The sequence below is a fragment of the Salvia miltiorrhiza genome, chromosome 6 (assembly GCF_028751815.1).
Source record: "Salvia miltiorrhiza cultivar Shanhuang (shh) chromosome 6, IMPLAD_Smil_shh, whole genome shotgun sequence".
NCBI lineage: Eukaryota > Viridiplantae > Streptophyta > Magnoliopsida > Lamiales > Lamiaceae > Salvia > Salvia miltiorrhiza.
In genome coordinates this window covers 31,952,954-31,971,924 of record NC_080392.1, presented here as the reverse complement: position 1 = coordinate 31,971,924, position 18,971 = coordinate 31,952,954, and the positions used below count along the sequence as shown (strand labels likewise).

Below are 18,971 nucleotides of genomic sequence, written 5' to 3'. Positions count from 1 at the left end.
TCATTTTTCCCCATGAATTGATTGCATATATGTGTTTGTATCCCAATTTTGAGTATTTATGAAGTTTTGATTGCTTAGTATAGTTTTTGAGTATTTTCAGGGCAAATCAAGAGTTGATTGGAGAATTGTGAGAGCATAGGATTGAAGTACGTCTCGAGAGGAATCCATGAGCGTGAACAGCGCCCGAATCGGAGCTCGGACGAGGGAGAACGGGGCCGACAAAGTCAGCCGCGCACAGAGGCCGCGGCCGCGGTCACGCGTCGTGGGGAAGGTATCGCCCGCGGTCACCACCCGCGGCCGCGGGGTGGGACCGCGGGCTAAGTGCTCGAGTCCAGGGGTGTCCCGCGGTCACCACCCGCGACCGCGGTCTGGGACCGCGGGTCCCCCCACGGTCACCACCCGCGGCCGCGGGGCGGGACCGCGGGTTCCCTGAGTTTTGCCCACGTTTGAGCACCACGGGCGCGGGCCATGACCGCGGGAAAAGAGCGGAGTCGCGTTTTCCAGCCCTTAAACCCCATTTTCCCCCTTTTTTCTCTCATTCTTCTTCTTCCCCATCACTCATCTTCCCCAACACTACACACACAAAACCCTAGCCTCCTTTAACACACCCATCTACCATTGAAGACCATTGAAGAGAAGAGAAGGAAGAAGAAGCTCATAAATAGGATTTGTCATTTCTTACTCTCTATTTCATTATGTACACCTTTAACTTTGATTTATTGTGTTTGAACATGTTAGGCTAAATTTCTCTTTGATTTGGGGATTAGGCTAGATGATTATTGTAATGGATTGATTATTTATGCTCAATATAAATCTTGTTTGTTCATTTGCACATTATCTTTTCAAACCCTTGATTTATTTCTTGTATGGATTGTTGGCCACATTCTATGCATTTCTAATTTGTACTTTGAATCGGGAGAGGATAATTGCAATAGATAAGGTGTTTGAAACATATCAATTCGATAACCGGGAGGTTGAGAGTTGGGTGAGAGTATGTCGATCTTTGTGTGCTTTTGGGAGTTATAGGTTAGAAGTTGACCGGGGACGGCAATTATGACCCGTAATCTACCGTTCTAGTCGTCCGGGAGGGGGCTAGAACTAGTTGGGAGATCACTCTAGATAATTAGGATTGTCAAGATTAATATTGAGCTATAATTGAAGTCTTTTGCTTAATTATCGATGCCTAGTCCCTAAATCGCCTTAATCATCTTATTTATCCACTTTGCTTATTTGATTTTTATTTGTCTTTGCACTTGTTAAGTATTTAGTTAGATAATCAAACCAATCACTCAATCGTTTAGTCTAGATAGTCGAGTAAAATGAATTAGGATAATCACTAGATTGAACTACTAATCCTTGTGGGATACGACCTTGCTTCCATATATTACAATTACCCGTATACTTGCGGCGTGGTGAAAATATTAGCGAACACTCTCCCCTCTCGGTTCTTCAACTTCTCACTCCTGCGCCGCCTCACTCCCATCTTCCATCGGCCATCTCCTTCTCGGTCTCAGTCACGCCGCCTCACCTCCATCGCCAGTCGCCTTCTCCACTTCTCTCGCCCGCCCGCCGCCGGAGAAATAGGGAACAGCAGCAGCAGTGCAGCACACTTCGTCCGCCCAGCCGCACGAACTCCCATCGCCGGTGACTTCGTCCGCCCAGCAGCAGTGCAGCACTTCGTCCGGCACTTCGTCCACACTTCGTCCGCCCAGAAGCAGTGCCGGTGACTTCGTCCGCACTTCGTCCGCCCAGCAGCAGTGCAGCACACTTCGTCCGCCCAGCCGCACGAACTTCGGCCGCCGCCTTTCTGTCACTCCAGTTCGGCTCGCCGCCAGACTCCACCGCCGCGGCACCGCCGTCGTTCAGCCATGAGTTTGGAAATAGTAGATCCATGGATCTGGACCCGCGGATCCGCGGATCTGACGGATCTGGATCTGGATCCAAAATTTTCAGACCCGCGGATCTGGATCCAGATCTGGATCTGGTATATGAAAACGGATCTGGATCTGGTATTGGCCAGACCCAGTCCAGATCCGGCCCGTTGCCATCCCTACTTAGAGGTAACTAACTACAACTCCCAAGATTCCCCCTACATATTCAAGAATCATCAACTTAATTATTTTCTTCTATCTCTAGGATGGATTATGGTGGGAGAGACCTTGGAGCAAAGCAATCAAGCCAGGAGAGAGACTACAAAGCATGGAGCTGGAGATGAGAGGAATCGAGTACTCCGTGATTTCTTCTGCTACGATCATTCCATTTCAAGCAGCAGAACAACACCAACTCTCCCAAATCTCACAAGCTATATCCACACGCATCGAGGAGAGAATCAAGCAACTTAGATGCTACTCTCCTTTCAACTCCAAAGTAGAATCAGAAACAAGACAACTCATGGCAAACTCATCATCATTACTCGAGCTGAAGCTCCCAAATCCCAAGCAAGGATGGCTCTATTTCTATTTCTCCTGCATACACATGTTCCTCAACGACACCGTGTGCTGCAACTCTGCAGCTTCAAGAAAGCCAGAAACAAAGGCCCAAGGCATCGCCACAAGATTCAAACATTGGATTCACAAACTAACCAGCCACGACAGGCTGTTGTTTGCCACCAAGTGCTCACTTTGCCTTAGCCTCGCAGTGCTGCTCGGATTGACATTTGACAAAGAAAACGGATGCTGGGCAGGCCTCACAATCGCCATCAGCTTCGTTACAGGAAGGCAGGCAATCTTCACAGTAGCAAACTCCAGAGTGCAAGGAACAGCTCTGGGATCAGTCTATGGAGTAATATGTTGTTTTCTCTTCCATTACGAAGAACTGAGGCTTCTGGCACTTCTTCCATGGATCATTTTCACGAGCTTTCTGAGACACAGCAAAATGTACGGCCAAACAGGCGGGGTGTCAGCAGCCATAGGAGCGTTGGTGATACTAGGGAGAAAGAACTATGGTGCTCCAAATGAATTTGCCATCTCTTGACTTACAGAGGTTTTTTTAGGCCTGACGGCCTTCATTGTCGTGGAGCTTGTCCTGCAGCCAACTAGAACAGCCACTCTAGCCAGGAATCACGCGTATCTAACACTACACGCCCTGCAAGACTGCATAAAAGGAACAAGAATGCAGAAAAACCAGACAACTAATGAGTTTCTTGATTTGAAAGAGAGGAAAATAAATCTGAATCACCTAGTCTCTCAGATACAGAAAAGCCAGAGCATGTTTAATAATATAATAGTATTAAACATAGTAGTGTTTTTCATATAACATAATAGTGTTAGTTGGAGACTTAAATAGTGTTATTCTTAATAGTATTAAACGTAGTAGTGTTTTTCATATAACATAATAGTGTTTTTCAACACCACTTAAAATGTGTTAGTTGGAGACTTAAATAGTGTTATTCTTAATAGTATTAAACGTAGTAGTGTTTTTCATATAACATAATAGTGCTTTTCAACACTTAAAATGACTATCGACACCATCTGCAGCTGATCGCCGAACTCCATTGCTGCACCTCACGGTGAAGAGTATCTGCAGCTGATCGCCGAACTCCAAAACTCAGAGCACTAACGGAATCCAATCCATCGACACCATCTGCTTCGCCTTGGGCTTCACCAGGTAAAGCAGAGCCGGAGCTTTCAAGAACAAATTAGAGCCGCTGAGGGATCGGCGAGTGGTGGCACCTCCTGACGTCGTCCCCTTCTCTCATCTCTCATTCTCGCTGAACCCTCCGCTCACAAGAAGACGGTGAAAGGTTTAGAAAAGGGGAAAAATTTAGGGTTTTCTTTTGGTTTTATTTTTCCAGTGAGAGACGAAGAGAGGGAGAAAGAAAGAGGGATCACCAGTGTAAAGGCGAGGACGTTGCCGGATCTTGAAAGGAATAAGCTGTGGTCTCTGGCTCCGAAACCGCACTCGCCAAGACCAAGTATTTGGGAGGCGACGAATTCTCCTTGGCCGATCTGAAATGTGAGAAGAGCGAGACGCAGAGAGAAGGAGTTGAGGTTTTTTTTTTTAAATATATGTTGGATCCGGGTCTGGGATCCGACCCGACCCAGACCCGCGCGCATTCTGTGAGCGCTCAATTTGTGAGGCGCGCAGATAAGTTTTTGTGTAATTTATATGTGGTTGAAAGGGATAAATTAACAACATATAATAGACAAAATCACGTTATCATGAAAATTAAAATTGCTACAACAGACCTGGAAAATTCATGATGAAAATGATAAAAGACAAACCTGATGAACTCATGATTTCTTGGAACGAAGATATATAAAATGAAAAATCAGTTGGCACTAGAAATGATAAATAGAGAGAGAGAGAGAGAGATAGTGTATTAACCGGAACTGGAGAGTGAGAGAGAAGGAAATAGATAAGTATTAAAATAATTTTACACAATTAATAGTATTTATAAAACTAATATTATGATCTAAATTATTCCACCAAATAAGGGACGGTTAATTGAAAGATCCCACAAAAAGAGCGTAGAAACATTTAATTAGTTATTAAGTCTTAAACATTAATTATTATCAATTAATCTTGTCCATAGATCTTTTAAAATGAAGGGCTCATATTGGTTCCTAGTTAACACATAAGTTAATGTTTTCATTTGATCTCTCTTATATATATATATATATATATATATATATATATATATAGGGGCGCTCCAGTGAGACCCCATATTTTTCGTGTAACATGAGTACAATGAATAAGACATATAATACTAATGAACAAAACGTATATCTAATGAACAAGATGTATATACTGATGAAAAATAAAATTTTAAAAATTCGTAATGAATAAGACATATATACTGATGAACATGGGCGTATATACTGATGAACAACGCAGTATATACTGATGAATAACAAAATTTAAAATATTCTGCTCCCTCCAGGATTCGAACCCTGCGAAAAAAAATCACCCTCCAGATACAATATCAGCCATAGGATTGATAAAATAAACGCACCAGATCGTGCCCTAGATCTCACTAAAATTAGGGGGTCTCATTGGAGCGCCCCCCTATATATATATATATATATATATATATATATATATACTAACTTTCAAAACTAAAGTAATGAAGTTTAAAAAACAAATAACAAGATTTTTTTTAGTTAATCAATTAAGTCCTATGGGGCTCAAGTTAATTTCGGATCAACCTTATCTGGTTGCAAGTTATTTGATTACAAGTCATTCAGGTTGAAATCTTTTTAGGGCTATAAATATTTAGCCCTAACTCTTTCGAATAGTCTGTCAATTCAAATCAATCTATGATTTAGGGCTGAATTGACATCTCTACTGCTAAATTAGAAAGGTTTACATGTATTTATATACTCCCCCGTCCTAAAAAAGTTTGCCCCACTTTCTTTTTCGAGATGTCCCCAAATTTTTTTTGCCCTAATCTACTTATGTTTTATTTTTGTATATAATCATATCAATAATTTTACAGTTACAATCATTTAAACACTATTTTTGCACATGACTCCACCGTCAAATAGTAACATTTTACCAATTTTTATTAAAACCTATGTCATTCACGTTGGGATAAATTTTTGAGGAACAGAGGAAGTATGAGATTTATTTGAATAAGCTTGTTTATTTATTAGAAAATTAAAATGAGGACTATAAAGATAAATTAATATAATTATATATTTTTTAAATCATTATTGTAAGTAAAGGGCTATGGCAAAATTTTTGAGCTGTGTTTAGAAATTATCCATGATTGAGCTGCCCCTTGCGGTATTTTGGATTTGGGAAAACCCTTTATAATCGAGCCCACCCCATTTTCCTTTACTAATTTTGCTTTTGAAGGGAAGACCCTTAAAAAAAGAAAAAGGAGTTGGCGGGAAAATTTAATCTGATGATAGCTATTGAACAACACCAACGCTCCGCCCCTCTTTGGCTCTAGAACAAGACCTGCGTAGTGAATCGGCAATAATCAGAAGATAAGACATTCATAGTAAATCTGAGGCGTCGCCGTGCAAGAAATGCGTCGGAAAGAGGAGTCGAGCCAGCAGCAGCAGCTGATCGCGGCGAAGAGGGCCTACAAGGCGGCGGCGGCGGAAGGGAACCGGCAGGAGGAAGCGCGTTGGGCGAACTTCATCGGCGACTTACTCAAGAATCGTGGCGAGTACGTGGAGGCCCTCAAGTGGCTGCGCAAGGACTACGATGTCTCCCTAAGGCACCTGCCCGATAAGCAGCTGCTTGCCACGTGTCAGTCCCTCGGTGAGCTCCACCTCCGTCTCCAGAATTATGAAGACGCCCTAAAATATCAGGTACATCAGGACTGATGCTCAATTCTCTTTTTACCTTGTTTAATTTGGTCTGAGTTTAGTTAATTTAATCATGTTTGGTTGTTGTTGAATGAAGCTTATGAATTTAACTATCGTATTTGAGATTGATGGTTGTCTGCTTGTTATTTCATTCCTTTTGATCTTGGGCATTTTCTAAACGGGTATTCATTTTCTGAAGATTTTCTCTGTTATTCAGCATTAAAAACCATTTTGGTTTTCTTCTTACTATTTTGGCAGAAAAAGCATTTAGATCTCGCCAAGGATGAAAATGACCTCATTGAGCAACAAAGAGCCAGCACGCAGCTTGGACGAACTTACCACGAAATGTTTTTGAAGTCCGATGATGACCATTCCTCAATTCGAAATGCCAAGAAGTATTTTGAACTTTCCATGGAGCTTGCACGAACTATAAAGGAGAAGCCGCCTTCTGAGGAAGTTTCTTTTGTAAAGGAGTACATTGATGCCTATAATAACCTTGGAATGCTTGAAATCGATCTCGACAACTTGAATGCAGCAGAGAAGAATCTTAGAGAAGGATTAGAGATATGTCATGAAGAAGAAGTCCCTGAGGGTGATGCTACACGCAGTAGGCTCCATCACAACCTCGGAAATGTTTACATGGAGTTGAGGAAATGGGATAAAGCATATGAGCACATTAAAAAGGATATTAATATCTGCAAGCTAATTGGGCATTGTCAAGGGGAAGCGAAAGGTTATATTAATTATGGGGAGCTGCATTACAGAAATCAAAGATATGAAGAAGCCATTGCATCTTATCGAAAGGCGCTTGATCTGGTAAAGTCATTGGAAGATGAGATTGCGCTGACTGAACAAATACATCAAAATATTTCAACTGTAACAGAAGCAATGCAAGTGATGAATGAAATAAAAACTGAAGAGTTGAATCTTAAGAAGCTCGAAAGGAACTCACAAATGGCCAGAGGAACAGAGGGCGAACGGAAATTTCTGCTGAAACAGAATTCCTCCCTTGATCGCCTTGTTGAGAAATCCAGGATTATCTTTGCTTGGCTAAAAGTATGTTGCTACAGTAGCCCTTAATTCTCCGTCATCATTTATACATATGTTCTCAAAAAAAAAAAAAGACAAATTACAGAAAAATGAAAAAGAATACAATTTAACCTGCCTTTTCGATTGCCATTATTTCTCAATTTCTCGTACCAAGAATAATTCCTTACTGTATAATTTTATGTCTGCAATATTTACATGTTTAATTGTTCTTAGGTTGGTGAATATGGGAAAAGGAAGAAGAGGATAGCAAATGACCTTTGCGACAGGATGAAACTGAGTGATTCGTTTCTGGTTGTTGGAGAGTCATACCAGAAGCTCAGGAGATTCAGCAAAGCCCTTAAATGGTATAAAAAAGGCTGGGAAACTTACCATTTGATTGGAAACTTGGAGGTGATTTTGTTTGTCATGCCAACTAATTAGTATCTTCATTTTTCCATTGTGGAGCCTGTCAGTAAATTTGCAATTCTTCTGTTCTTTTCAATCATTGTACAATGATTGTTGAATGTAGATTAGGTGTTGATTCTAATGATTGGTACAGGAATGTAGTAGTTACTGAATCTGAACAACTAGAACAACCTAACTGGAACATGTTTTGGCACTTGTTCTGAAAACAATGTTGATATCAGGGGCAAGCACTGGCTAAGATAAACATTGGTGATGTTTTGGACTCCACTGGTGACTTTGCAGATGCTTTGGATGCTTTTAGAGAGGGTTACAGGTAATTATCTTAAAGTAAATTCCCTATTGCCTTTGAAGATTAATTCTCCAATCTAGTTTTGGTGTGTTTACCTATTAGTTTAATAGATTTAAACTGCTGACAATTGCAGCATCACCACAAACAATGAGTTACTAGCAATTGCTTCATTCTCCTTTGTCAGCTTGCCTGATTTTTTGCATTTCTGTGGTGTGCTTTTACACATGGGAACTGGATGCACTTCACGTGTTTAGCATGCTGAACAGAATGTAGAAACATTTTGGTTACAATCTTTCCTCCTAATATTGAAAGATTGTAACTAAAGGTATATCTTTGATCTCTGCTGAAGATTGTTATTCTTTGCGACAGGATTTCTGTCAAAGGAAACCTTCCTTCCTTGCAGCTGTCTGCCCTAGAAAATATGCACTACAGCCACATGATTCGCTTTGATGATGCTGAAGAGGCCAGGTAAATTGTAGTGCTACCTATTTTGCGACTTTGGACATAAGTCCAGGTCAGCTTAAGAAATGGCGAGAACTTCACTATGAATATATACATTTGAGATTGGCCATTGTAAATGCTACCTTCCCTTTGGCTACTACATGAGCGTTCATTAATCTGTGGCTGGTTTCCAGGAAGACAAAAAATTTAATAGACAAATTAAAGCAATCCAAAGATGGTGAGATCCAGCCTGGAGGTTCTCTAGGTGACTGCTGTTCTGAGACTGAAACGGAGTCGGATAACCTATCTACAGATGATAGGTCTGATGGTAGCTTTACACCGAAAAAACATAATATACCGAATGCTCTTGGAGTAAAATGTTATGACACTTGTGATGAATCGGAGGAAGATATAACTTTGATATCCCTGCTTCAATCTAAAAAAGGCACGAGAAAGCGAAGACCCACTTGTGAAACTACACCTATCACTTCTTGTACTCCATGTGGATCCCCTGCAAGGAGCATATCCAGATCCTCCTGTAGTCTTACAGTTAACCGAAAACGTTTACGGGTCATTCTTTCTGATGATGAAGGTGAAAATGATGAAAACATTTTCTCAGACAGAATAGGTAGCAGGTGTCTAGTGGAAGGCATTGCAACTTCTGATGAACGTAAGCTGCATGCAGTGGTCATGTTTATTTTAATCTTAACACATCTATTGAAGATAAAACATTAACATTGTCTCTTCGATTGCAGTGAACAAAAAGGATGCTCCCTGTCATGAAGTCCAGGTAATAGAGTCTTACAACTCATTCAATATGGTTTTCTCAGTCCTTACAACTGTCTCAATAGGGTTTTCCTTTTCATCAAACCTCAAATTGTAATTCTTTTGTTCTATAGGATGTTTCACCTGTTGCTTCAAGATGTACAGTTGATGCATCTACTCCTGCCAGTCTTCAGCACAGCACCTCCTCACACAAATCCAGAAGTTCTAAATCTAACCACGCCAATGATTCTAGAATTACAGGATCATGTGCTGCTGTGTGTGATTCTAATACTCATGGAAATATCAACAGCATCTCCATTGGTTCCTCCAACTTATTGCGAAATGAAATGCCCACTGTGGTGCACGTTTGTTCTGATCAATCCTGTGTGAGTATAAATAATAAGAGAAACATGAAATTTACTCATTTTTTTTTCTATACCCCCGTCTCCTTGTCTTTTGTCTGTAAATTGTGATATTGAACAGTAAAATCTTGATACAGACAATGCGTTTTTTTTACGTGTCTGCCTAGACTGAATTTCTAAAGTCCAGATACACATAGCAAATGGTGATCATATCTCATGAGAGTACCTTTAATACATGTACTTAGAATGAGAAATTGACACTTGTTATGTCTAGATGGTTAGGTTCTTGATTATAACAATAAGCTGTTCTTGGATCTTTCATAAACACATCCTTCTAACTAATTTCTGTTACTTTGATGTGTGTTGCAGAAGCATATCAGGTTTAAAATTGATCAAGAATTGGTATACATGGACCCAAGCATGTATCTGGTTGATGGCAAACTCAACATAGAGCAGATGAAGGTTGATTTGGCATGCTCTTATTATTTACAGCTCTCCCATGAAAAGAGGTCAAGAGGTACAGACAAAATCTTATTTTGAATTTAGTTTAATTTGTTACATTTTCTATATTACCATATTTATAATGTTAGGTGTATGGTAATTGAAAGTCGGTCTATGGTAATTGAAAGTCCTGACCTTTGGATAGTACACAGCAAATTGATTCAGAGTCATATATTCAATATGATGTTTTTGTGTATGTGACTTTCACAATCAACTATACTTCATTTATTCCGGACTATAGATAAATTCAACCGATGGATAAGCACTTTGACTCATTCACGTCCAATATCATGAATGTTTGGGATGTTGTTAATAGATTGGTAAGACTATTGTTATGGTGAAGCTTGTACTATGTCAAATTCCACCGTATCATATATAATTATTATTTTGTAGCATCCTTATGTTGTCTTATGTGGAAAATTGTCAAGAAGACAAAATTATGGGGCTTTGTTTTGGTTGGTATGTGCTCGTCATGATTTCCATGTTGGGATATAGAATGCTGATGATACTCCTTAAGATCCTTAAGAAAGAAATAGACATAAGCGGAAGGGAAAGTTAATTTAGAACTCTGTATTTAGATTTCATGCAGTTATGAGCAATAACCTTGATCTTCAGCACTCTGCATTCAATTAATTTTTTGTTAACTAGCTGTTATTAGATATTCACATTTGAGTATCATGAAATTCTTAATTTCTTTGTGATATTATATACTCCCTCCGTCCGTCAAGATTATGTCACAATTACTATATCGGGCGTCCGCTAAGATTATGTCACTTTCCTTTTATGGAAATGGTCCCACCATCCTCTTTAATATTTTATCCTTACTAACACTCTTTATTTACAAAAAATCCACTCAAAATTCAATCTCAACCACTAGTGGTGGGACCCTTTCTCCACTACATCAAAATCATCACCAATTTTATTAAATCCCGTGCCCAAGCAAATTGCCATAATTTTGGCGGACGGAGGGAGTATTAATTTAGTCGTGCTTCATGTTAATAACTTGTTTATATGTGCTCCACTCAACGGCACAACTCCATAGATAAAATTACTCATTATCTGAAATATTTAATGTTTGAAAATTTTATGTCAATTATCCAGAAAGATGAAGGTTCTATGCCAATTCTCAGAAAGGAGAACAGAATAAGCCTGTGCATGAGAACCATTCCAGCACTCGCATAACCAACTTTTTCTGCTTACAATCACTGAAATATCAATTTGCTACTTCACAAATTTAGTTCCCTACGCTAAGGATATGCTTAAATAGGCCGCTTATATCCTGGTTGATTCCATATCAGCAGGATTGGTGCCAGTCATTCAAGATATGAAGTGTAGTGAGAAAATTCTTGAATCTGTGGAAACATTATACAGCTTTAACGATCATGCTCCAGAGAAGACCTGGATCGAGGTTTCTATTGGTGGTAAATCTTTAGGCTCAAAGAAGTATTTCATGCATTTGTCTGTTTCTTTTTCATTTCTTTCCTCTATTGCCCTCACACGTTCCTTGTCTGGATTAAATGCTGCTATGCCGTGCAACTGATTAAAGAATCACAGAAATATTTTTAAAAAATTCACCAATGAATAACCTAATCAAATTTAGAATCTTCTTTCCATACCTGCATAAAAAAGTTTATTCTCAAACACTAGAACTTCAATAGCCAAATTTCTGGATATGTGCTTTTAAGGTGTGGCCCTATAGAATACCTTGTAAAAACAACAAAGAAAAAAGTTTAACAATAGTTTCTCTGTAAGCATGTAAACAGGCATCCGGAAGTTTAACATAGCTGGTGGATATACATTTGATGTACTTAGACAATGAAACGTAACCTTGGAATATTATTGCCAAATGAATTAAAAAAACTAGTGGCATATGGTTGTAACTGGAAGTTAGAACATGGGATTATGGCATATTGATGGATTAGACTCATATGTTGGAGTAAAAATGTGTTAGGTCATACTTCTATCTTTTGAGATAGATCCACTTGATCTTAAATGTTTTTAACTTTTGAGTCATCTTGCTGGTATCGCCTATATTAAGTACATGTATCAACAGATCTCTTTGCATTGCCAGTTTAGCAAGATGGAATGGATGAACAAATCAAACCAATAGTGCTTCACTAGAAAATTGTCTATAATTGTGGATGTACAACTATGTTCAACTCATCATCAGTCTGATTAGTGCACATAGCACCTTCCAATAAAATTAAATACATCAGGGAAGGGTGATTGAAATGGATATGCTGATTGCTGATGCAATGGAGACTGTATGTCTTTTCATTTTTCCCTGTAATCTGAAAGGCTAGAGTATTTATTCAATTTCATCTATTTCACCAATGTTACATTGAGGGTTATTTTATTTTTTCAATCAGTTATGGTGCCGAAAAATGTGATGAAACTGTACATTGACTGCTGTGAGGAACTATCTGAAGTGCCTAATATGGAAGTGGTCCGGAGGTTGTACAACTTAGAGGTAACCTTTAATTTCATTTTCTTTTGAGGGGGGGGGGGGGGTTGATGGGAATGAGTATTTGATTTTGGTGATCTAGATTAAATTAAACTATCAAGCCAATATTGACATTTTTCTTTGTTAACTCTTTATTAGGTGTCAGAGGACGAAATTTTAGTGTCTGATTGCCAATTGCGAGATGTATCAGTAGCACCATTGTTGAATGCTCTGCAAATGCATAAAACACTTGCAGTCTTGGACCTATCGCATAATCTATTAGGTAAATGAGATCTGTTCTTCATTCTGTAATCATTGCACATTGGCGAAATGATGCCTGTATCTTCATATTTATAAAGTGCCATGAAGCTTGTTGTTGGGCACTGAAAATCTTTTGTTAAAACTTCTTACTTTTTACTTCAAATTTTGGAAACATACCTTTGCAGGAAATGGCACTGTTGAGAAACTCAGACGAGTATTCATGTCATCAGGACAAAGTTATGGTGGTCTTATAATGAATCTGCATAACAATCGTCTTGGTCCAGCTGCTTTGTTTCAGGTCTTGAATTGCTTACTATCAAACAAATACCTGCTTGGTATTCATAAATTTTACTTACACCAGGTGGAAATACACATGGTATAGTATCTACCATCTGTATGCTCGCGCACCGAAACCTATTACCTTTCTCTAAAGCTGCCTCCTACTCTTTAATACAAAAACAAAAAGTCACTTCAGAGTGCTTATACTTCAAAAGTCCTAGACATAATTCTACGCGACTGTCAGAAGCGTTTGATTTTATGTAATCATCCTAGAGATATGTTACTACTAAACCTTACCAGAAAATTAATCTCCATGGATTTGTTTTGTTGGACTCTAGTTTTTCATGTTGTTGGCGCCTATTTCATCAGGTCTGGATGTTTCCCTTAAAGCCATTGTCCTTTTTATTTGCAGATTTGTGAATGCCCAGTGCTCTATGCACGATTGGAAGTTCTCAATGTATCTGGAAACTCTTTGACTGATGCCTGTGCTTCTTACCTGTCAACCATCCTCCGAAACTGCAAAGGTGAAACCTTCTTATTGCTTTATCTATTTTTCAGGATTATCATAAGATGCTCTTTGCCTAGTGAGTTTTTCATGTTTTGAGAAGAATCAACCGAGTTTCGATGTCTCCAACAAACATATGTTGACATTGAACTGCATGATAAAGATTTCACCTGCATGGTAAATATTCTTATATCCTCCATTTAGTCATAGAAGAATTCTGTTTTTGCAGCTCTTTATAGTTTGAACATAGAGAACTGTTCAGTTACATCGAGAACAATTCAAAAAGTTGCTGATTCTTTGGATTCTGAATCGGCACTTACGCATCTCTTTATAGGTAGGTTCTATTTACGAAATTGATGGATTCATTGCAACTTTATGATTTACTTTCCCGAACAAAAGTTTGAAAACTCTTCATTGTTCAACAGGACACAATCACCCTGTATCTGGCAATGCGGTAATTAATCTTTTGCTCAAACTCACTGCAACCAACCGGTGCGCTGTTTATCTACTCATTCCTACTTTCGTGTCACAGGTCATTGTATTATATAAATTGTCTGATGCAGATAACAAACATTATGGTTTTTTAGGTTTCAAGTGCTCAGTCTAAATGGGATAAAGCTCAGCAAGCCAGTGGTTGATAGCCTTTGCCAACTTGCTATGGATTGTTGCTTGTCTGGGTTGCTTCTGGGAAATACAAACATTGGAACCGTGAGTTACTCATCCATTACATGTCAGGTTACAGGAACTATCATATCATTCATGCTTTAGTTCCTGTTTCATCATCCTTCACTCTCATTGCTTTTTTATAAATTTATTCATTTGCTTTTTATAAGAGTTAAAAAAAATATACTTTGCCTGTTATTATTTGCGACCGAACTCTATAATCCTCGCCTAGCCCATTTGTTTTACCTCGTCTTCTCTATGAAGTTTGGCTAGGTTTAAATTGACGGACTAAAACTTTTGGGTGTTTCACCGTGATACTGACCTTTATGCATAATCTAATCATATGAGGATGCTTTTCAGGAAGGTGCATTACAGTTGATCAAACCATTATCCAAGGACACCCAGGAACTAGTCAGGCTTGATCTATCAAATTGTGCACTTACTTGTGACTACATTGTTAGTCTCAAAGATGAAGCTTCATTGGTTTTTGGTATTCTTGAATTGAATCTTGCTGGAAATCCAATCATGAAAGAGGTTTGTATCCTTTTAATTGAGTGCTTGGCTTGGGTCTATTTTATGTTTCGCAATGCCCATTCACATTTCATAGCTGCTCATATAATCAGCAGAAAATAGGTCTAGTGAGTGAATTTTCATTGTTTGAGTAATTTTGCACAAATTAACCGCTAATATCATTCTTTCAGCTCATTGTCTGTTGTGAAATTTGAATAGAACTTAATGATAACTGAACACATAACTTCCATTCTACATGAACTGACCTCTGTAAGTATTTGCATCTGTCCTTGACATTATGAAGTTTGACTTAGTGTATATTAGAGCTATTTTTTATAAAAACACACCAATACCGCAAAGCTCCTAAAACGTTGTTTTGATGGAATAGTGTCAGCTTATTCTATTGTGCATTCGTTTGTAATATTTTCTGAAGTTATCAAGCTGTTTTGTATGTAAGTCTACAAGGAATGAAAATTAGTTTCGTGCATATTCTTTAGCAGGCAAATATCTGTAAATGGGATTGACAAATTAGCTTTGTGCATATTCTTTAGTTGGGTACTCTTATATCTCTAATGGTTCTAGAGTGAATGACTAACGCAGGGAAGCATTGAATTGTCATCTTTACTCGGCAATCCACAGTGTTGTTTAAGGGTTCTGGTGGTCTGCAAATGTGAACTAGGTCTTGAAGGTGTTGTTCACATGCTTCGAGCACTATCAGAGAATCACACTCTTGAAGAACTCAACCTGGCTGACAATATCAATCCAGATGAAGTTGAAGCATTAACAAGCAACTTCAGACTGCCAGAGAAAGGGCATAACTATTCACCGGCAGCCAAAAACGAGTTGAAAGTGGCTGCATCAGATCTTGATAATGCTCTACCTCAAGAGATGTGTGCCTTGGATACAGGTGAGAACCAGCTCGAAGTTGCTGACAGTGAAGATGAGCTAGAAAAGCCGCGAACTACATTATCTGGTTCAGGAGAAAGCCAGCCCATGCAACAACTTTCTTCTTCTGTTGAGATGGCAAGATCTTTAAAGCTGTTGGATCTTAGTGGTAATGGATTCTCTCGAGAAGTCATTGATGTTTTATTTTCAGCATGGTCCTCAGGAGCTAGAGCTGGTTTGGGTCAGAGACATGTCAATGGAAAGATGGTCCATTACTCGGTGCAGGGGATCATGTGCTGCGGCATTAAGTCTTGCTGCAGCAAGGTTTGAGATGTATGTATGAGAATATACAACGTCGTCGATATTTTGAGAGCCCAAAATTTGTAAGACCGACTCCACTCAAGTATATGTAATTATCTGCGGATCTTAAGGGTTCGTTTGCATGTTTATTTCTGAATAAACAAATAATTATATAGATCATGTAATGATTGACTCAAATTTGAGACGTTTGATCTCATGCATCAATTATTCTACGACTAAACCAGCGTATGTACATGGAGCTTTTACTTTTTATTATTTGTAAGATAGTTTTTTTGTTCTTATTATTAGGATTTCTTTAATTCTGTCTTTATTTTAATCGAATATGAATAAGAAAAAGTTAGCTCTAATAATATAAATTATTAAGAATTTTAGGATATTTTAAAGTTCTTTATTTTATAAATAATTACTTAATTCTTATGTAAGATATCATTGATGTGATTTAATGGGATGCAATCACATCCTCTGATATTTGGTTCCCAACACTCATTTATAAGGTATTTGATCTTGTGACAAAATACAATAACTTGATTTGTTCATCATGCTTTATCTCCACATCCTCTCATATTTGGTTCCCAACACTCATTTATAAGGTATTTGATCTTGTGACAAAATACAATAACTTGATTTGTTCATCATGCTTTATCTCCACATTAGCCATTAAATTCCAAGAATTTAGTAACGCTCGTGGTAAAGCAAATTAACATATCCATATCCTGAGTAATTGTCAATTGAATTGATTAAGTACCTATTAACCTTATAAGCTTTATAGACTATACAGATTAGATAAATATCTTATGCTTCATTCAAACTTTGCTATTTAAAGCTTGGTTACTATATGACCTAAAATATTATAATACCCCATGTTTTTTATTCTGGGATTAATAATATTTTAATGATATTATTAATATAAGATAGGTTCATAATTCCCGATTAATGAGAAAGAGTCTTTGATGCCTAGGATTTCTCTTAAGAAAGACGGAGAATAAAATAAATTAAGTTATTTATTTTTATTCTTTCGTGTGTCATATTGATTTAAAATCAATATAGTTTATACATTTTAAATGTGTGAAATTAAGTGGGCATTTATTTTTTGTTAGATCTCGATTTAATTCGAGTATCAAGCGAATGTGGGTTTGTAGAGAAGATTGAAGGTGGGGCGAGTTTTAGGGACGGTTTGGCCGATTTTGGGGCCCATTTTAGCCCAAAGGCATCCCAAATTCAGCCAATACCCACTTATAATATCAGCGACTCCCTCCGTCCCATTAAAACCGGTCACATTCTTTTCTTTTCGCACATAGATTAAGAAATGTATAGTTAGTGTTTAATTAGTGTGGTCCCCTACAATTTTACTTTTTTTGTGATACTTAATTAAAGTTTTAGTTCCAACCAACTCTACAACTATTTATTTCAATATTTACAATTTTAATTTATTTTAACTTATTAATTTAAAATCTGATAACACTCAAATTAATTTAAAATTTGGGGCGGTTGTTTCATGCTGTTTCATTTAATTAATCAAAGTAAATGAGAAAATAGTGGGTGGCTGTTTCAATAACACAAAAAATAAATTAAACAACACCAAAACAGGAGGGCAGGCGGCAACTCAAATTTTTGGCTCCAAATCTTTTCATTTCATAACTTTGAATACATTCACAAATTCCCACCAAATTCTACTCTATAAATCTGCCATCAGTTGGCAGCAAAATCAAACCATCATCTTCTCCAAAAAACACCAAAAAAACTCTAAGCTATGGTGAGCAAAAACCTCTCAAACAAAGATAGGAACAAAATATTGCAGTTTCTTCTAGCAAACTTGAAGAATGGGAAGCCTAGATATGATGTCATGAAGGAGGCTGCATCACTTTTCAATTCCTCCCAATGCAACATTACTCGCCTTTGGGCCGCTGCGAAGAAACAAAAGGAAAATGGTGAGCAAATATATCTAACAAGTGCCAAACTAGAAGCTGCTAGAATAAAAAGAGTTAGCGTCGACATAGAGCTTATTCAAAGCCTAGAGCTACACAAAAGATCAACAATTTGGAGACTTGCGGTGGGGATTAATCAAAGCAAAAGCACGGTATGGAGGTGGGTAAACCAGGGGCTGATCAGAGCGCATTCTAGTGCTATTAAGCCTGATCTCATGGCCCAAAGGCTACGATTTTAATTATGATGGCTTTGAAGTTTAAGGCTATGAACAACACTGTTCACATAGATGAAAAATGGTTGTAGATCACAAAGGTTGCACATAGATTTTACATAACAACGTGACGGAGCGTGGTTCCTTTTGCCTTTGTCGTTGTGCGGTGGAACTCTTCGTGCAAATACATTTATAATTTTCCTATGCCCACAGCTAGGTTCCGCTAGCGGTAAGTATAAGGTCGATCCCACGAGGAGTTGGTGTATTCTTCTCTCTTGTCACGGTCACGATCACAGTCACACTGGTATCACTATGGTCAGAGCGTTGGGGACAGAAGACTGTGCCTGGAAAGGAGAAACTGAAACGAAACAAAGAAAAACATCAAAAGTAAAGATAACCTGGTCTGGACACAATCTCATTAAGTCCGGGCACAGTCATCGCTCATAGGTTCAAGGATTTTCATTGTGCCATCACATCTTTGGTTATGGATAGTAGTCAATAGGCCCGACCCCTTTTTTTAATCGTCACGTGCGCAACCTACCCTGTCCTCATCCACATTTGACTGCGGACCCAAATGACCCATAAGCATGTGCGAAGACATACGATCACCTTTCCCACATTTGCCGCACTATGTGGAGCCGAATTTCTCCATGATTGGTTCCATTTGTTGCTTGTAACTTGGTTGTGCCCAGAACGTCATCGGCTGCATGAAGCTCCCAGTTTGCCCAAGTTGTATTGGCATCAGGCCAAATACTTCGGGAATGTGACTGCACAACTCATGTGCCCGTTTTGACCTCACGATTTCATAATGCCCATAACTCAATTCGATATGCCCAAAACCAGGAAGGAAAAATTAACTAGGCATAAATAAATAAACAAAGCCAAATGAAAAGA

The 18,971-nt window shown here is 38.4% G+C and overlaps 2 protein-coding genes across 4 annotated transcripts; both read left to right on the top strand.

Annotated features, from left to right (window-relative positions):
* The first annotated feature begins 2,066 nt into the window (after positions 1–2,066).
* LOC130989098 (uncharacterized) lies at positions 2,067–3,061 on the top strand. Its single transcript, XM_057913060.1, has one exon. The coding sequence runs from the start codon at positions 2,200–2,202 to the stop codon at positions 2,971–2,973; it is 774 nt and encodes a 257-aa protein (XP_057769043.1). The 5' UTR covers positions 2,067–2,199; the 3' UTR covers positions 2,974–3,061.
* A 2,664-nt stretch (positions 3,062–5,725) lies between these two features.
* Positions 5,726–16,160, top strand: LOC130989097 (protein TONSOKU). 3 transcript variants are annotated; one of them, XM_057913058.1, is made up of 19 exons: positions 5,726–6,263; positions 6,519–7,316; positions 7,524–7,700; positions 7,937–8,028; positions 8,374–8,472; positions 8,640–9,115; positions 9,201–9,235; positions 9,345–9,596; positions 9,942–10,089; positions 11,375–11,494; positions 12,443–12,543; positions 12,676–12,799; positions 12,963–13,075; positions 13,469–13,580; positions 13,791–13,895; positions 13,987–14,053; positions 14,149–14,269; positions 14,585–14,758; positions 15,335–16,160. In XM_057913058.1, the coding sequence occupies exons 1-19, from the start codon at positions 5,976–5,978 to the stop codon at positions 15,947–15,949; spliced, it is 4,017 nt and encodes a 1,338-aa protein (XP_057769041.1). In that variant the 5' UTR covers positions 5,726–5,975; the 3' UTR covers positions 15,950–16,160. The 3 variants fall into 3 exon arrangements, with proteins under 3 accessions (XP_057769041.1, XP_057769039.1, XP_057769042.1); XM_057913056.1 differs by having other exon boundaries at positions 11,372–11,494; XM_057913059.1 differs by lacking the exon at positions 11,375–11,494.
* The last annotated feature ends 2,811 nt before the right edge of the window (positions 16,161–18,971 follow it).